This window comes from Balaenoptera ricei, chromosome 3 (assembly GCF_028023285.1).
Source record: "Balaenoptera ricei isolate mBalRic1 chromosome 3, mBalRic1.hap2, whole genome shotgun sequence".
Classification (NCBI taxonomy): domain Eukaryota; kingdom Metazoa; phylum Chordata; class Mammalia; order Artiodactyla; family Balaenopteridae; genus Balaenoptera; species Balaenoptera ricei.
The window spans coordinates 395,420-409,910 of record NC_082641.1 but is presented as its reverse complement, the minus strand read 5'-3'; the positions used below and the strand labels follow the sequence as shown (position 1 = coordinate 409,910).

At 63.4% G+C, this 14,491-nt stretch overlaps 1 protein-coding gene across 3 annotated transcripts in view; it reads left to right on the top strand.

The window, feature by feature from the left end:
• Nucleotides 1–5,913: 5,913 nt before the first annotated feature.
• Nucleotides 5,914–14,491, top strand: part of LOC132363507 (probable palmitoyltransferase ZDHHC11B) — a 34,074-nt gene continuing 25,496 nt past the window's right edge. For all 3 annotated transcript variants that reach the window (XM_059919197.1, XM_059919198.1, XM_059919196.1), the window contains exons 1-4: nucleotides 5,914–5,977; nucleotides 7,723–7,944; nucleotides 13,020–13,198; nucleotides 13,590–13,691. In XM_059919197.1, the coding sequence (XP_059775180.1) occupies nucleotides 7,723–7,944; nucleotides 13,020–13,198; nucleotides 13,590–13,691 (503 nt within the window). In that variant the 5' untranslated portion in view covers nucleotides 5,914–5,977. The remainder of the gene's footprint in view (nucleotides 5,978–7,722; nucleotides 7,945–13,019; nucleotides 13,199–13,589; nucleotides 13,692–14,491) is intronic.

Genomic DNA, 14,491 nt, shown 5'->3' with positions numbered 1-14,491 from the left:
TTACGCGTATTTACAGCACTGCTAGGCGTCCCCTTTTGCGTGACTTAGTAAAAACCCTTGTCGTGCGAGCTGGATGGCATTCCTTCTTCCTAGCCCCGTCTCCTGCCGTCTCCTCCGCATCTGGCCCGGTTCTTGGCACCGCAGTGACGTCCAGGGTCACGCCCATCCCCGCGCAGTTTCCCGTTCTGTTCCCTCGCCGTGAAACGTAAAACCGGAGCCTCCGTTGCCTCCCGGGGCAGGGTCAGTCCTGGGGGAGGCGTGTGGCCGAGAGGCCAGGGAGCAGGGCTGGCTGCCTCGCCGTCTGGACGGACGCGGGTCCCCGTGAGCGCTGGGGAGAGGGGAGCACAAGGCATCTCACAGGCGAGGCGTCGGGAGCAGCTGTGGCCGCTGTGAGCAGAGGAGCCCATCAGCAGGGCTGGTACGGAGCCGACGCCCGGGAGGGCTGGAGGGCAGCCGTCCTCCCTACCTACGCGGGGCCGCAGAGCTGGCCCCAAGCCCTGTGGCTGGCCCTCCGCCGCCCTGCAGGCCCCCCAGCCCCCACCTCAGCCAGCGCCCCAGCTGTGGGGAGGCCGGGAGGGGCAGGATCTGGATTAACCCCCTTGGGATGGCGGTGGGCTCTGCCCCCACCAGGGCTCAGGAGGCCGGGACCCCTGCGCATCCCAGGCGGGGTCCCCACGGTGCAGCCCCGCGGGCGTGGCCTCTCCCTGGCCCGCAGCCTGAGCTCTCCAGTAGACGCCAGCGTGACGTGGAGTATAGCACATGAGGGCAAGGCCGCCGAGACAGAACATGAGTCCCTGGAGCACAGACTCCCCTGAGGGCCTGGTCTCCAGCACAGTGGCCGTGTCAGCTGTGCACACAGGAGGCCGGACCCCGCGCCTTGGTGCATGCGGCAGGGCGTCCCAGGGACCCGCGCTCGCCGTGTGGAGTCTGGGGCACACGGTGTACAGGGGAGCCCGCCTTGCCCCTCAGAGCTGCACGCCCGCTGGCAAGGAGGGCCCTCCGACCCAGGCCCCCATGTTTTCGTAGACCATCATCTCTCAAATTCCAGAGCATTCCATCACCCCGAAAGAAAACCTGCACCAATTGGCAGCCCCCACCCCCCAGGTCCCCCTCCTCCCGCCCTTGGAAACCACTCTGCTTTCAGTCTCCGCGGACGTCCCTGCCCTGGACTTCGTGTTCAAGGGGAATCGTGCGCTCTGCGGCCTTTTGGGTCTGGCTTCTCTCAGCACGGTTTTCAGGGGTCATCCATGTTGTAGCAGGTGTTAGTGGGGCCCTGCGGGTGACCGGCCCTCACCCCGGGCCCTGCCGGGGCTCAGGCCCCTCCTGGGGGTGTCGCAGCCGTGAAGCCGGGGGACCTGGGGCCTCCGTGCCAGGCCTTCTGCCTAAGGAAGCCGGCAGGATCCAGCCGAGACCCACAGGCGCTCTTGGCCAGAGTAACTGCCCAGGTGGCTGGGGTGGAGGGGGCGACCCTCAGGGCAACACGGGCCAGATGCTGGCTGCAGGCCTCACAGGGGACTGTTGACTCCCCGGAGAGAGAAAACAAAAGGCTGCTTCCGGGAGGCCGCCTGGGCGGACAGTGCGGCACGGCCAGCGTCCGTCCGTCTTACAGCGCTTTTCTGCTGGAAGCTTCCCTCAGAACAAGACCTGTGAGGGGCGCGTGCGTGTGCCGGCGGGCACTGTGCCAGCGCCCGCGCCTGCCCCACGCCGACTCCGGCGTGGCCACTCCCCCTCTGCGCCCACCTGGTCCCCCACCTGGGCTGGAGACCCTCCCAGTGAGGGCCGCTTTCCTGGTCCAGGTGCTCACGGGCAGGCTTACAGAGCGCTACTTACCACGAGAGGCGTGAGCGCCCCGAACTCCAGGCCTGTTGATCCGTCCCTCCGTGAAGACCAGGTGGGGGGTCTGGGTCGGGGAGGGGACGACGCAGCAGTTCGGGGACGGGAGCCGGCCGAGGTGGGTGTGACGATCCCGGTTCGCACGTTGCGGTGTGGAGAGGCCTGGCTGCCCCGGGCGGGGATCGTGGCTGTGCGTGTTTACGAGAATTGGTAGCAGACCCTGAATTTGTAGCTCTTAATGGTGTTCCGTGGAGCAGCGATGCCCCTGAAGGGGGGTCGTTTCTCCAAAGTGTGAGCAGCTGAGTTCACCGGGCCCCGGGCCAGTCGGGAGCCTTCACGACTGCAGACTTGGGGTGCCCTGGGAGGTGAGTGCCTGCCCCGCAGTCCCAGGTGCCCTCCTTCAGAGTCACGGGCGATGCCCTGGGGCCGGCTGGACTTGGGGGGCACTTGGCGTTGCGGTCATCAGCCCCCCAAACCCCGAGGGTGCGTGCTCCCCGGCACCGGTCACTGCCCTCACACGTGTTTCCGGAGAAGCGTGTCCCGTGCAGGAGGCTGTGGGGACGTTCACCTGCACTTCGAAGAACCGTGAGGACGCGCTGAGCAGCGGCCTGGGCGACGCCTGCTTCAGGCAGGAGCTGTGGCCGCCCCCGGGCTCCCAGGGCCCGGGCCCTGGGGGGGAGAGTGCACGAGCAAGGGCCACGCTCTCTGCGGGGCTGAGCTGTGCTTTCAGTCACCAGAGCGCACGGCCCAGATGCTCCCTGCAGCCCGCGGCCTCTGCTGCACGGCGGGCTGGACTCTCGCGGTCACACCCTGCTCGGGCGGCCTGATGGTCTGCCCTGGGGCTCGGGAGGCGTCTGTGGGCCCCTGGCAGTACTGTGGACGGCGGCGGCGGCAGCGTGGCGCCGCCTGGTCCCGTCCTGGGCGCCTGCCTCCCTGGGAAGTGCTTTCTGGGTGGAGGTGCCAGCCCGGGCCTGCTCGCGGTGGGCGCCGCGCGCAGGGGCCCTGCAAGCAGCCCGCAGCCCCTCATTCCCTGGGGCCCGAGGTGGGCGATCCCGGGAGGCCCCTGGCCCCCCACGCCCCTGCCGGCTGTGGTCAGCCAGGATTTCCCGGATGAGCGTCGTCGTGCCGGTGGTGCTTTGCTCCCAGGACCGTGCCGTCGGGCCAAAGGCAGCGCTGCCGTTTGAGGGAACGGACACCAGGTGAGCGGGGAGGGGCCGGTCAGGCTGGGGCGCAGGGCCCAGCAGAGGGGCCCCGACCGCGGAGGAGCCCCCCTCTCCTAACCGGCCCCCAGCCCCGCCCAGGGGGCCTCGTAACCTGCCGGCTCCTCCACTCGTGCCTCTGTCCATCTGGGCCAGACCCAGCCGTCCCTGCAGGCGCCGGGAGCAGGGCCGCCACACTGCTTGGAGGAAGCCAGCCTGCCGGCGCCGTGGCTCCCCAGGAGGGTGCGTGGGGCGCGGGCAGCCGGAGCCTGCGAGAGGCCGCCGCCTCTGTGGACGGAGAGGGGACGTGTCCCTGTCCCCCTCCCTGTCCCCCCCAAGGAAGGATCGCGATTGGCGATTGGCCGCACTTGGGGCCTTCAGATAGGAGTCCTCGGACACCACACTAAGGAACCGGGACTTTCTGGAGCTTGGGAATCGAGACGATGTGGTGAGAGGCGGGGGGGAGGAGGCCCTGAGCCAGTGGGCTGGCCATCCTTGTGGCGCGAGCTGCCCGCTCGGCACTGTGTCCACGTGCCCCGTGCTCCCCTACTTGCCCCTGCCGTGGCCCTTCCGTGGCCTTCAAGGGGGCAACCGGGGCGTCAGGCTGGGGGAGCGCAGCCCAGACAGAGGCACCCACACCCTGGACAGAGCCTGGAGTCCCGGCTCCTGGGTCAAGTGTGAGGACGAGGTTGGTATGGACGCCCTGGCCTCCCCCGGCGTGAGCTGCTGAAGCAGCGGGTCGGGGGCACGAGCCCACCGCCTTTTCACCGAGGGCTGAAGTTCTCCAGGCTCAGGCACGGGTGGTGAGGGTCCCTCCTGAGGGTCTCTTGGGCCCGCCCCTGTGCCACCCTGCCCCTGCACTAGAGCTGGTGATGCGTCCCGGGGGCGGGGCCCGCCTTTGTGACACGTCTTGGGTGTCCATTTAGTGTTGCCAGGAGACCCGGCTCCCCTCACTTGGGCTTGGGCTGAGCTTCAGGCACCTCGAGACCTGGCTCCCCTCCCTCACTTGGGCTTGGGCTGAGCTTGAGGCACCTCGAGACCCAGCTCCCCTCCCTTACTTGGGCTTGGGCTGAGCGAGAGGCACCTCGAGACCCAGCTCCCCTCACTTGGGCTTGGGCTGAGCGAGAGGCACCTCGAGACCCGGCTCCCCTCCCTCACTTGGGCTTGGGCTGAGCGAGAGGCACCTCGAGACCCAGCTCCCCTCACTTGGGCTTGGGCTGAGCGAGAGGCACCTCGAGACCCAGCTCCCCTCACTTGGGCTTGGGCTGAGCGAGAGGCACCTCGAGACCCAGCTCCCCTCACTTGGGCTTGGGCTGAGCGAGAGGCACCTCGAGACCCGGCTCCCCTCACTTGGGCTTGGGCTGAGCGAGAGGCACCTCGAGACCCGGCTCCCCTCACTTGGGCTTGGGCTGAGCGAGAGGCACCTCGAGACCCGGCTCCCCTCACTTGGGCTTGGGCTGAGCGAGAGGCACCTTGCGTTCCCGCTCATCGAGGACCTGGGATCGTGAGGAGAGTGCGTTCTGGCTGCGCGTCTGGCTGCGGGGAAGGTGGGTGCTCCGCCCTCCGTCTGCTCCGCCCCTCGAGTCCAGGACCACGTGGGACACGGGGAGACACGGGTCCAGAAGCTGCCAGGATCTGTGCTGGGGGACGGCCAGAAAACGTGCTCGCAGAGGTCGTGGTTGGCTCAGGACGCAGCGTGCAGCCAGCCCGATGCCCTGTTCCGGGGAGGATGGGGACAGAGTGGGGACGGGGTGGGGACGGTGTGGGTGGGGTGGGAACACATTGGGGACGAGGTGGGGAGGGGCTCTGTCTGCACTGCGGACAAGTTATTCAGGAGACCTGGGAGCCCCCTGCTTCCATGGTGACCACAGCCTGTGAATCTTGACCATGGTCGTGTCGGGGGCCTGGAGGTGACAATGACCTTACGGGTCATCCCAGCACCAAGCACAGACTGGAGCCCCAGGGATGATGGAAAACAAGATGCAGGAACCAAAATGGGGCAAAAAGTGGACCCAGGCACCATCATGCCCCAAACAGGGCTAATTTCCTGAGCCCAACACCAGCGGTCTGCCCCATAGTGAAGTCAGAATGTCCCAGAGGAGGTGGCACCCGGACAGGGCACAGAGGGAGAATGCGGCTGTTACCAGGGTGGGCAGGGGCAGAAGATGGCGCCAGGGTCCCAGCCCAGGAAATAGCCTGGAAAACACTGAGCAGTGAGAAACGAGCCCAGAAACCTGAGAGTGTGTGCAGCTGTGGTGAGTGGTGTGTGTGCTGTGTGCTGTGTGTGTGTGTCTCTGTGTGGCGTGTGTGGTGTGTGTATGTATGTGTGTTGTACGTGTGTGTGTGGTGCGTGTGTGTGTGTGGTGTGTGTGTGTCATGCGCGTGTGTGTCGTGTGCGTGCGTGTGTGCGTGTCTGTGGCGTGTGCTGTGTGTCCGCGTGCAGCAGCAGTGTGGAGCCGTGTCACAGGACGGGTGGGGCAGGAGAGCCTGTCACCGCGCCGGTCGCTGGGCCTGGGGGGTTCCAGTTCCGCCGTGCAGCGGTGGCCATGGCGGCGGGGTACCTGGCGCCTGGCGGGGTGCTGAGTGGAGAGGAGCCGGCAGGACGCGAGCCAAGGCCGCGGTGGGAGGTGGAGCCAGATGGCAAGGCGGGGACAGTCCCGTCTCGGGGCAGAGGGCCCGGCCCCGCGCGAACGTTCCACGGCTGCCGAGCGCTCGCGGCCCTGTGTGGCTCTCGTCACCCCGCGTGTCCCCTCGTGCACGCGGGGAGGCGGGGCTCAGGCCGCAGGGCGCGGCTCACGAGGAGAGGCGCGGGACGAGCGTGGGCCGCGGCCCCTCCACCCCGTCTGCTCTCTTCTCCCCCAGGTCCCCTTGGTCGGAACAACCCAGCTGATCCCGACGTCCCAGCGCGGGGCCTGGAGAGGAAGGACTTCGGCCACAGTTGCCAGGTCTGCGTGCGGGGGCCCTAGGTCAGGGTTGGGGGGCCCGGGCGCCACCTCTCACCACCACATGGCGGGCCTGCTGACGGGCTGGCGGGTGTCCGCGCGGCCAGCGCCGTGGGCTCCGGCTTTCACTGAAGACCCACCCGCTCGGCCCTGCATTCTGAACTTGAAGTGCCCGGGGTATCAGGGTGACTCTCAGATCTGAGGGAGTAAATCTTTTCAGAAGATCTCTGGGAAAAGGTGAGTGGGTGCGCTTGAGTCTCCACGCCTCCCGAGGGTGTGCCCTGTGTCCCCTTCAGGGAGAGGCCGGCTGGTCCGTCTCAGCACAGAAGACTCAGCACTTGAACTTTATAAATGCCAGTTACATCGTGTCATAGGTAATCTCACTGTTTCTTCTTCCGGGACACCTGTAGGATTCTGCGTCCTCGAAGTTCGCATTTTCACCACCGTAGATGTATTCTTTTTTCCACTGTCTGGTTCTTGGAGTATAATTTAGGGCTAAAGTCTTAAATCTTCTTGCAGTACGGACATTGCTTCACTTTTTTTCTTTGTTTCTTCTCTTACGCCCTCTTCCTTTTCCTCTTCTGGAAACCCTGACAGACAGACATTGTGTCTGTGTCACTTAAATTTGCTCTCACAATTATCCCTTCCACACGTCTCTGTTTCAAGATCTGCAGTAATCCCTTGATGTGACCTTCCACGTGACTGGAGTTTGATTTTTGGCAACACCTTTTCTGTTAGTTGGCCCTTCCATCTGAATGCTTTCATCTGGGAATCATGTTTCAATACCAAGCCTGCCTTGCTGGGTTCTGAATCCCTGCTGCCTTGGTCGTGTTGTACAAATGTGCCATTAGATGCTCACGAAACCCACGCAGACTCAGGGCTGCTGCGTCCCGATGCCCACGTGGCGTCACATCCAGAGGACCACAGCAGATGACCAAAAGCTGTGGCCAGCAGCTGAAACCTGCTCTTAGGACAATCCCCAAGGGGAAGTCACAGCTCACAGAAAAAAAGAGTCTTAGAATATTTTTCAATATTTCTGTCTCTTCCCAAAGTAACACATTAATATCAACTATATTTTCTGTGCATTTCTTTCTGAAGAGACAATGAAGGCTGTGCACAGGGCCTTCTAACCTCAGAGTTCCACCTGTAACGGCTGTTAACATCCTTAACCCCTCCAACACCCTCAAACACCCGACAGCCTTCCTGGCCACGTCCCTCCCTTTCCCAGTGGCCCTGCCCACCTGACTGGCCGGAAGGGCCACGGTTCCCTCCCACCCCCGGAGGGCCTGTCCCTGTGGAAGGAAAAACACAGGACTCTGGAAATGTGGCCTCTCCTGCCACAGGGGAAACTTGCAGGATTTCTGGTGGATGAAAGTGTCACATGATCACACCAGCTAAAGTTGGCTTTTCCTGCCCCCCTCTCGGCTTCCCCAGGGATGAGGACCTTTTCCTCACTGGGTCCCCCATATCCCATGAGTCTTCTGATGAGGCGTGTGCATCATAAACCAGCCCCCGGACTCATCGCTGCAAGTGAGGGGCTGGTAGCTGCCCGCCCTGAGGTCATGGTGGGGGGTAGGGGGGTGCCCTTCGTTCCTCACCCACGGGGCCACACCACCCCAAGAGCTGTTTTCCGCAGCTGTGATGTCACCGGGGCCCCGGGCGATGCTGGGCCGTGGGTCCCGCCCCCAGAGCCCCCGCGCCACGAGGGCAGGAGCCCATGGCCTGCCATGCCCCGTCCTGTCTTGCAGATGGCGCTCTGTGCCAGGATCTCGAGGCTTATCCTCCCAGGAACCATGTCCAGGAAGAGCCCGAAGACTGTGCCACCCAGGCGGTCCAGGGTGAATGGCTGGTCGCAGCCTGTCCACTACTTGCAGGTCGTGGCCTGGATCCTGTTCCTGGTCCTGGCCTTCACCACCTTTGGCATCTTTATTCCCCTCCTGCCACCCGAGTGGAGATACATTGCCTACAGTGTATCCTTTTACTGGGGGCATTGCTGTCGTCTGAGGGGGGGCGGTGCTTCCGGAGGGGCCTCCAGCAGGACTGGCTCCGGGCCGCCCGCGGAGGTGGTCAGACCTGCCCCCCACCCCTGCTACCACTGCCAGTGCTGGAGACCCCACAGCTGTCCTCCAGGCAGCCGCTGGCTCGGGCTCTGGGCTGCAAGTGCCCACCAGTGCTGGGGCAGGGAGAGGGTGCCCAGCTGGCAGCAGGGCTGGGAGGGTCCCGGGTGGACAGAGACCCCAGGAGGGGAGGAGCCGCAGACGGGCCACGCACGTTCCCAACCACGGCTAAGCGGTCGGTCTGTGTTGTCCAAGAGGAATGGTGGGTTTTAATGGGGACTTGAAGAGCTCGCATGTCCCCGCGAGTGTCACGTATGTGGAGCCGAGGCGCTGACGTCTGTGATACCCCGGGGTGGCTGTGTTCTGGGCGAGAGACGTCTGCTCTGAATGCTGGGGTGGGCGTCAGGGTGGGCGTCAGGGTGGCGCGGGACTCCACCAGGAGCCCCGGCCCTCACGCTGAGGGTCGCCGCCCGTTACAGCCAGTGGACCGGCTGGGCTGCTGCAGAGTGGGCATTGGAACCAGCTTCTAAGAGCGGGGTGTTTGCGCCTGCAGCTACACTGCCTGCCTCTTCTCCTAGGCTGCCCCATGCCCCTGGCCAGGTGTGTGTAAGTGGTGGGGCTCGGGCGCGAGGGAGGTGGCAGGACCAAGAAGGGCCCTCTGTCTCTTGGCCCCTCTGTCTCCCGGGGCCTCCCGACCCCTTATCATGGCGTCTTTCAGCTTTGAAGAAGCGGAAAGAACAGTGTGGTGGACCCCAGCTACCAGGTACTCAGCTTCAACAGTTAAGATTTTGCCAGTGTTGTCTCACATCTCACACACATACACTGAGTACCTTTAAAAATCCCAGACATCATGCAATTTCACTGGAATGCCCCAGTTTGCATCTGACAAAGACTTCTGTCTCCACACCACCATTCTTCTTATCTCACCTAAAAAATCCCATGGCAAGTTACCAAGATTGACACTTGTCATTTTGCAGAGGTGGGGCCCCCCCCTGAGCCCCAAAGGCCCCCCTGAGCCTCAATCAGTCAGAAAAACCAGGGCATCTGCCTGGAGTGCCTCTCCCTCAGATGAGGCCCATTTTTTCCCCTCGAGGTCATAGGGATAGATTTCTTTGTGATAAGGTTTGCAATGATCAATTTCCTTAATAGGAAAAGAGCTCTTCAGCTTTTCTGTTTCATCTTCTGCCTGTTTTGGCAAGTCATCTTTTTCAAGAAATTTTAGTATTTTGTCTAAATGGTCACATTTCTTGGAATACAATTATTCGCACTATTTCCTGTTATCTGTAGGATCTGTCGTGATGCCACTGCTGATCAGTCTTCGTAGGGTTTATCGCTTTTATCGATTATTCAAAGAATCAGCTTTTGGACTTACTGATTTTCCCTGTTTTCTTCTTTTGAATTTCTGCTTTTATTTTTACTATTTATTTTCAATGTATTGTGGCTTTAATTTCCTCTTCTTCTACCTTCTTTTTTTCTTTTAAGATTTATTTTTATCTATTTATTTATTTATTTTGGCTGTGCCAGGTCTTTGCTGTGGCACGTGGGATCGTCATTGTGGCACATGGGATCTTTTAGTTGCAACGAGTGAACTCTTAGTTGCGGCGTGCGGGATCTAGCTCTCTGACCAGGGATCAAACGCAGAGCCTTACCCACTGGACCACCAGGGAAGTTCTGTTCTTTCTACCTTCTTAAGGTGGAAACTTGGGCCATTGATTTTAGACCTTTTTTCTTTCTGTCGTATCTGAAGCTATAAGTTTCCCCTTAGGTGCAAGCACACACAGACCTACAAACACACAGATACACACACACTAATATACATACAATGCACAAGTCACAAACCAGCCACACATATGGGCACCCGCTCTGTCACACACACGGAGGCACAGAGGCACAAAGATGGTGGCCAGAGGTCCAAGCTGGTTTGGCAGGGCCGTGCTCCCTCTGAAGTTCCCAGGACCTGTCCCAGCTCTGGTGGCCTCAGGCATCCCTTGGCTTTAGATGCCACCACCTCTGCGTCCTCACAGGGTTGTCCCGCTGTGAGTGTCTGAGTCCTGATCTTCTCCTCTTGTAAGGACACCAGTCCTATGAGATCAGGACCCACCATAAGGACCTCATCTTACCTTGATCATCTGCAAAGACCCCATTTTCAAGTAAAATCATTCACAGTTCCTGGGGTTAGGACTTCAACATCTTTTGGGGACACAGTTCAGCCTCACCTGTGGGTCTTTGCTTATGTGCTGGGCTATGATGCTGTACCTTAATTCTCTTTTGACCCAAAACTTAGCTGAGTTTTGGCCGTTGGAGCCTTTTTGAGCGTCCCCGTGTGCTTTGTCCAGTAGCCACTGTGAGCGCTTACCTGCTTTGTGCACAGCAAGGAGCCCCGGGGTCAAGTGCACCCAATCCCACGTGGACGGCCATTTCTTCCCAGAGTCCTGGCCCCCTGGTGGGCCCCTGCCTGTGGGTGGCTCAGCACCCAGTCTGTGTGGCCCCCTCCTGCCTGTCCCAAGCGGGGGATGCAGGATGGCGTCCCTGGCTGTTCAGAGCTCAGACGGCCTTCAGGACATGATTTCTGGTCCAGTTTCCTGCCACCCAGACCCGCCACTGCCCCAGCGATGTTCCTCAGGCCCCGGCAGCCGCACTTGGGCGCCATGCTCTGGCCACTAGTGGGCGCCAGCGTCACTCGGCGCCTGCAGGGACCCAGGAGCAGGGAGGGCAGGGTCCCGGGTCAGGGCCGCGGGATTTCAGGAAGCCGTGTGGCATTCCGTGGGCCCGGCGGAGACAGGCAAGCGTCAGCAAGGCTGCACGTGCAGCGTGGGGGTCACCGCGCAGGAGCCTGGCCGCCCTCGGCGTGCGGAAGGCACTGGGCGGGGTGGGGCTCCTCTGGGACCCAGGCAGCGGTGGGGCAGCTCCGCGGGGGCCCCGCCCTCCGGCTGCAGGACCGGCGAGGCAGCCGTGTGACAGGGCGGGCATCCTGGGCTGGCGCCCGGTGCTGTTTGTTTACTGAACAAAGATAGTTGCTAGGGGACCGCCGCGTCCTCAGAACAGCTCGGGGCCCTGCTTTGCAGGGGAAGTGAGACGGCAGACCGGGTTCTTTTTATTATTTACTTGAACCTAAGACGCTCCTGAGATAAAATTACTTCGAAAGTGAAAGCGGGCAGCTTGAGGGCGCAACACCCCGCCTGTGGCACCTTCTATTCTGGGGGCTCAGAGACGGCCACTGAGCGTGTGACCGACAGCGGGAATGGCCGGGCCGTCTCTGGCAAACGCAGACGCAGGCAGGCAGGTGGGCAGACGCGTGACGTCTGAGGGGCCGTGGCAGCTTGGCCCAGCGCATCTGGGTCTCGGGATCCCCCGGGCACCTGCAGGCTTAGGGGCTCTGCAGGGCTGCCCCTCAGGCTAGGGTTGGGCCCCCGGCGTCTGATGGGGACAGTCCTACTCTAGCTCCGCAGAGCAGGGCCGCACCTGGGCCGCAGTGCCACTTCCTGCCACATCTCCTGCCCCGGGCTGTGCCCCCGCCTGTGTCCTGCGCTCAGGACACGCTCCTGTTGCCACAGCAACCACACAAACAGTGCTGCGTCAGCTGTGCCTCAGGCCTCGGGAAGCGGGCGTAGGGGCACCAGCGTGCCCGGACCTTGTTGGCATCTCCAGATGGGACAGTGCTGGCCCGCCGCTGACCACCTGCCCACTGCCCCACACCCTGCACGGGAGCGTGGCTCAGCCTGCTGGACAGCAGGGGCAGGGAGGTCCAGGCCACAGGAAGGGCGTCCCTGTGTGGCACTGAGGGATCCAGTCAGTCCCGTTCCCTGTGTAGGTCCCCTGGCCTGGCTGGTCCTCGGCTCTCTCTCGCCCTCACCGTGGTCTCTGTGCCCCCTGGCTGGGCCGGGCTTCTGTTGCCCCACGCCTGGCACCCAGGGCCCTGGGTCTGCGCTGGAGGCTGGAGGACAAGGGAGGCCAAGCAGCTTTGGCCAGACCAGTCCCCCACTGAGGCTCGCCGTGCACCAGGGGTGCTTGGTCCAGGCAGCACCGTGCCTGTGAGCGCGAGCCCCAGAGCCCCAGGGCGGCTCCGCTGAGGCTGAGCGGTACAGGCAGGGCCAGCAGGCCCTGGACCCCGACGGCGGTGCAGCCTGAGAAGGGCCCCGGAAGAGGGGCCTCCCTGCTCAGAGTCTGCACTGCCAGTGGGCCTCTGTACAGTCACCGTAGACCCTGTGCACATGCGGCTTTGCCACGAGACCCTGTGGGCGGGCGGAGAGAGGCCTTTCCCCACCACGCCCAGGCCGCCCTCGCAGGAGCTGGACCCGTGAACCCGAACCCTCCCGGCTCAGAACTGTCCTGGGAAGCAGGGCAGGGCTGATGGGGAGGCCAGGCCGACACTTCCTCCCCTTCTGTTTGGTTTCCATGGGGACAGTGTGTCAGTCCCTGAAGAGGAGGTGGAGAGGGTGGGATGTGAGGAATTGATTTTACCCTGGGAGCCCTGGAGGGAGTGGGAGCTGGAGTGGGCCTGAGGGGTCCTGGGCTGGGAGGAAGACAGCGAGAGACAGAGAGACAGAGACAGAGACAAAGACAGAGAGAGACAGACAGTCCCGGCCCACTCACCACAGAGGCTCACTGCGGGTATTTGAATCCTCCCTCCCTCCCTCCCTCCTTCTCCTGTTGACACATGTGCTCAGCGCGGCCTCCCTGCCCCAAGGACCTCCACAACCCGGCTTCGGCGCCAGGCTTGGTGCCCGTGGACGCACACAGGCCTCTCCCGCTGTCCCAGTGAAGCTCAGCTGGGGTTGCAGGGCCACGGCCTCCAGCGGGCCCTGCTGTGTCCCTCAAGGACAAAGGAGTCGGGTGGGTTCTGCTGGGCACGCAGGTGCCAGAGGGGCCGTTCCCACTGCCGGCCAGGCACAGGCTCTCGTGGCTGCCTGGGGCCTGGACCCCTGGCCGCCCGGAGCGGGCCCCTCACGCGTGCTGCCCAGGCCGAGATGTTCCTTGACGCCCCCCAGGTGACCGGCGGGATTTGCCTCTTCCACCTCTTAGTCCACTTGATTGTTGTTTCCATCGATCCGGCCGAAGCCAATGTCCGCTTAAAGAAGAACTACGCACGGGTTGTGCCGACTTTCGACCGGTCCAAACACGCCCGTGTCATCCAGGGGCAGTGCTGCCACCTGTGCGAGGTCCCCGTGTGAGTGCCCGGCCGCGTGAGGGGCCCCCCCGAGCCGTCCCGCGGGGGTGGGCTGGGCTCAGGCGCACCTGGTCCCCAGCAGCCGCCGGGCGCCGCCCCTTTTGCAGAGAAGCAGGGGCCCCGACACACAGCCCCCCGCCCGTCCGGGGCAGGAGCGCCGTAGCCTCGGGTCTCCCACAAGCCTCTGCCCCCGACCGGATCACCGCCCGGGGCTGCTCAGGGCCCCAGGGGTGTCAGTAGGCGGCCAGGAGGGATCTGACTCAGCCTCCGGGCCTCAGGCCCTGGCGCCTTGTGGCCGCCCCGCCCGCCCGGGCAGGCACCCACCGCGTGGGGTTGGCCCTGCAGGCAGACAGGGGCTCTGACAGGCTGCCCCTCCTAACCTTCCTTCCAGGACCGCGAAAGCCAAGCATTGTAGCGCCTGCAACAAGTGTGTCGCAGGCTTTGACCATCACTGCAAGTGGCTTAACAACTGCGTGGGGAGCAGGAATTACTGGTGAGGGTTCTCCCCACCCGGGGCGTCGGGCCTGGGACGGCACTCACCCCTCACGCGGCTCGCTCCCCCCTCCTCCGGGACGTGCCTCCTTAAGGGGCCTCCTAACTGGCCGAGCACCTCAAGGTCCACCTGCCGTGGGGACGGGTGAGGGGTGTGGCCCTGCCTCGAAGAGCACCGAGGGGGCCGGGCTCCGCGGGGTCCCTCGGGAGGTCCCGACGGCGGCTCCAAGCACAGAGCTGGCCGAGAGGGGTCTCCTGGCGGGCGCCTCCCCGTGTCCACTGGGCAGGGTCGGCAGGACGGGGTCGGGGGGGGGGGCCTGGCACGCAACGGGCTCGGCCTGTGCGGGGTTATCCGGGCCGTTAGGGGAGGACCTCAGGGCAGGTGTAAGGCGACTTCAGGTGAACTACAGACACCGTTTAACACTGAAAATGTTAAAGGTATAACAGCAGAAAGACTAAAGGAAGGCGTTTTAGTGGAACCGTAGTCCAGGAATTGCCCCCCAGGGTTTATTTGTTCTGACGGGGAGACCGTTCTCCGTGTCTTTTGTGCGCGAAGTGCAGCAGTGATTCGGGTCTGAAACCGAAGCACGCAGCCCTGACGGGTGTGCCTTTCGAAGGCAGTGTCTCCCCGCTCCTCAGCGCCGGCATCAACACCCCGGCCGGCCGTGCCCTTGGTGGTGGCTGGGAGGGAGCCGGGTCTGAACCAGCAGGAGAGGGGGGGCCGGGGGGGGCCGGCTTGGACCAGTCGCACCCCGTGTCTGAGCCTCCGTCTCCCTCCTGTGAGCTGGGGCGGGTAGCGCT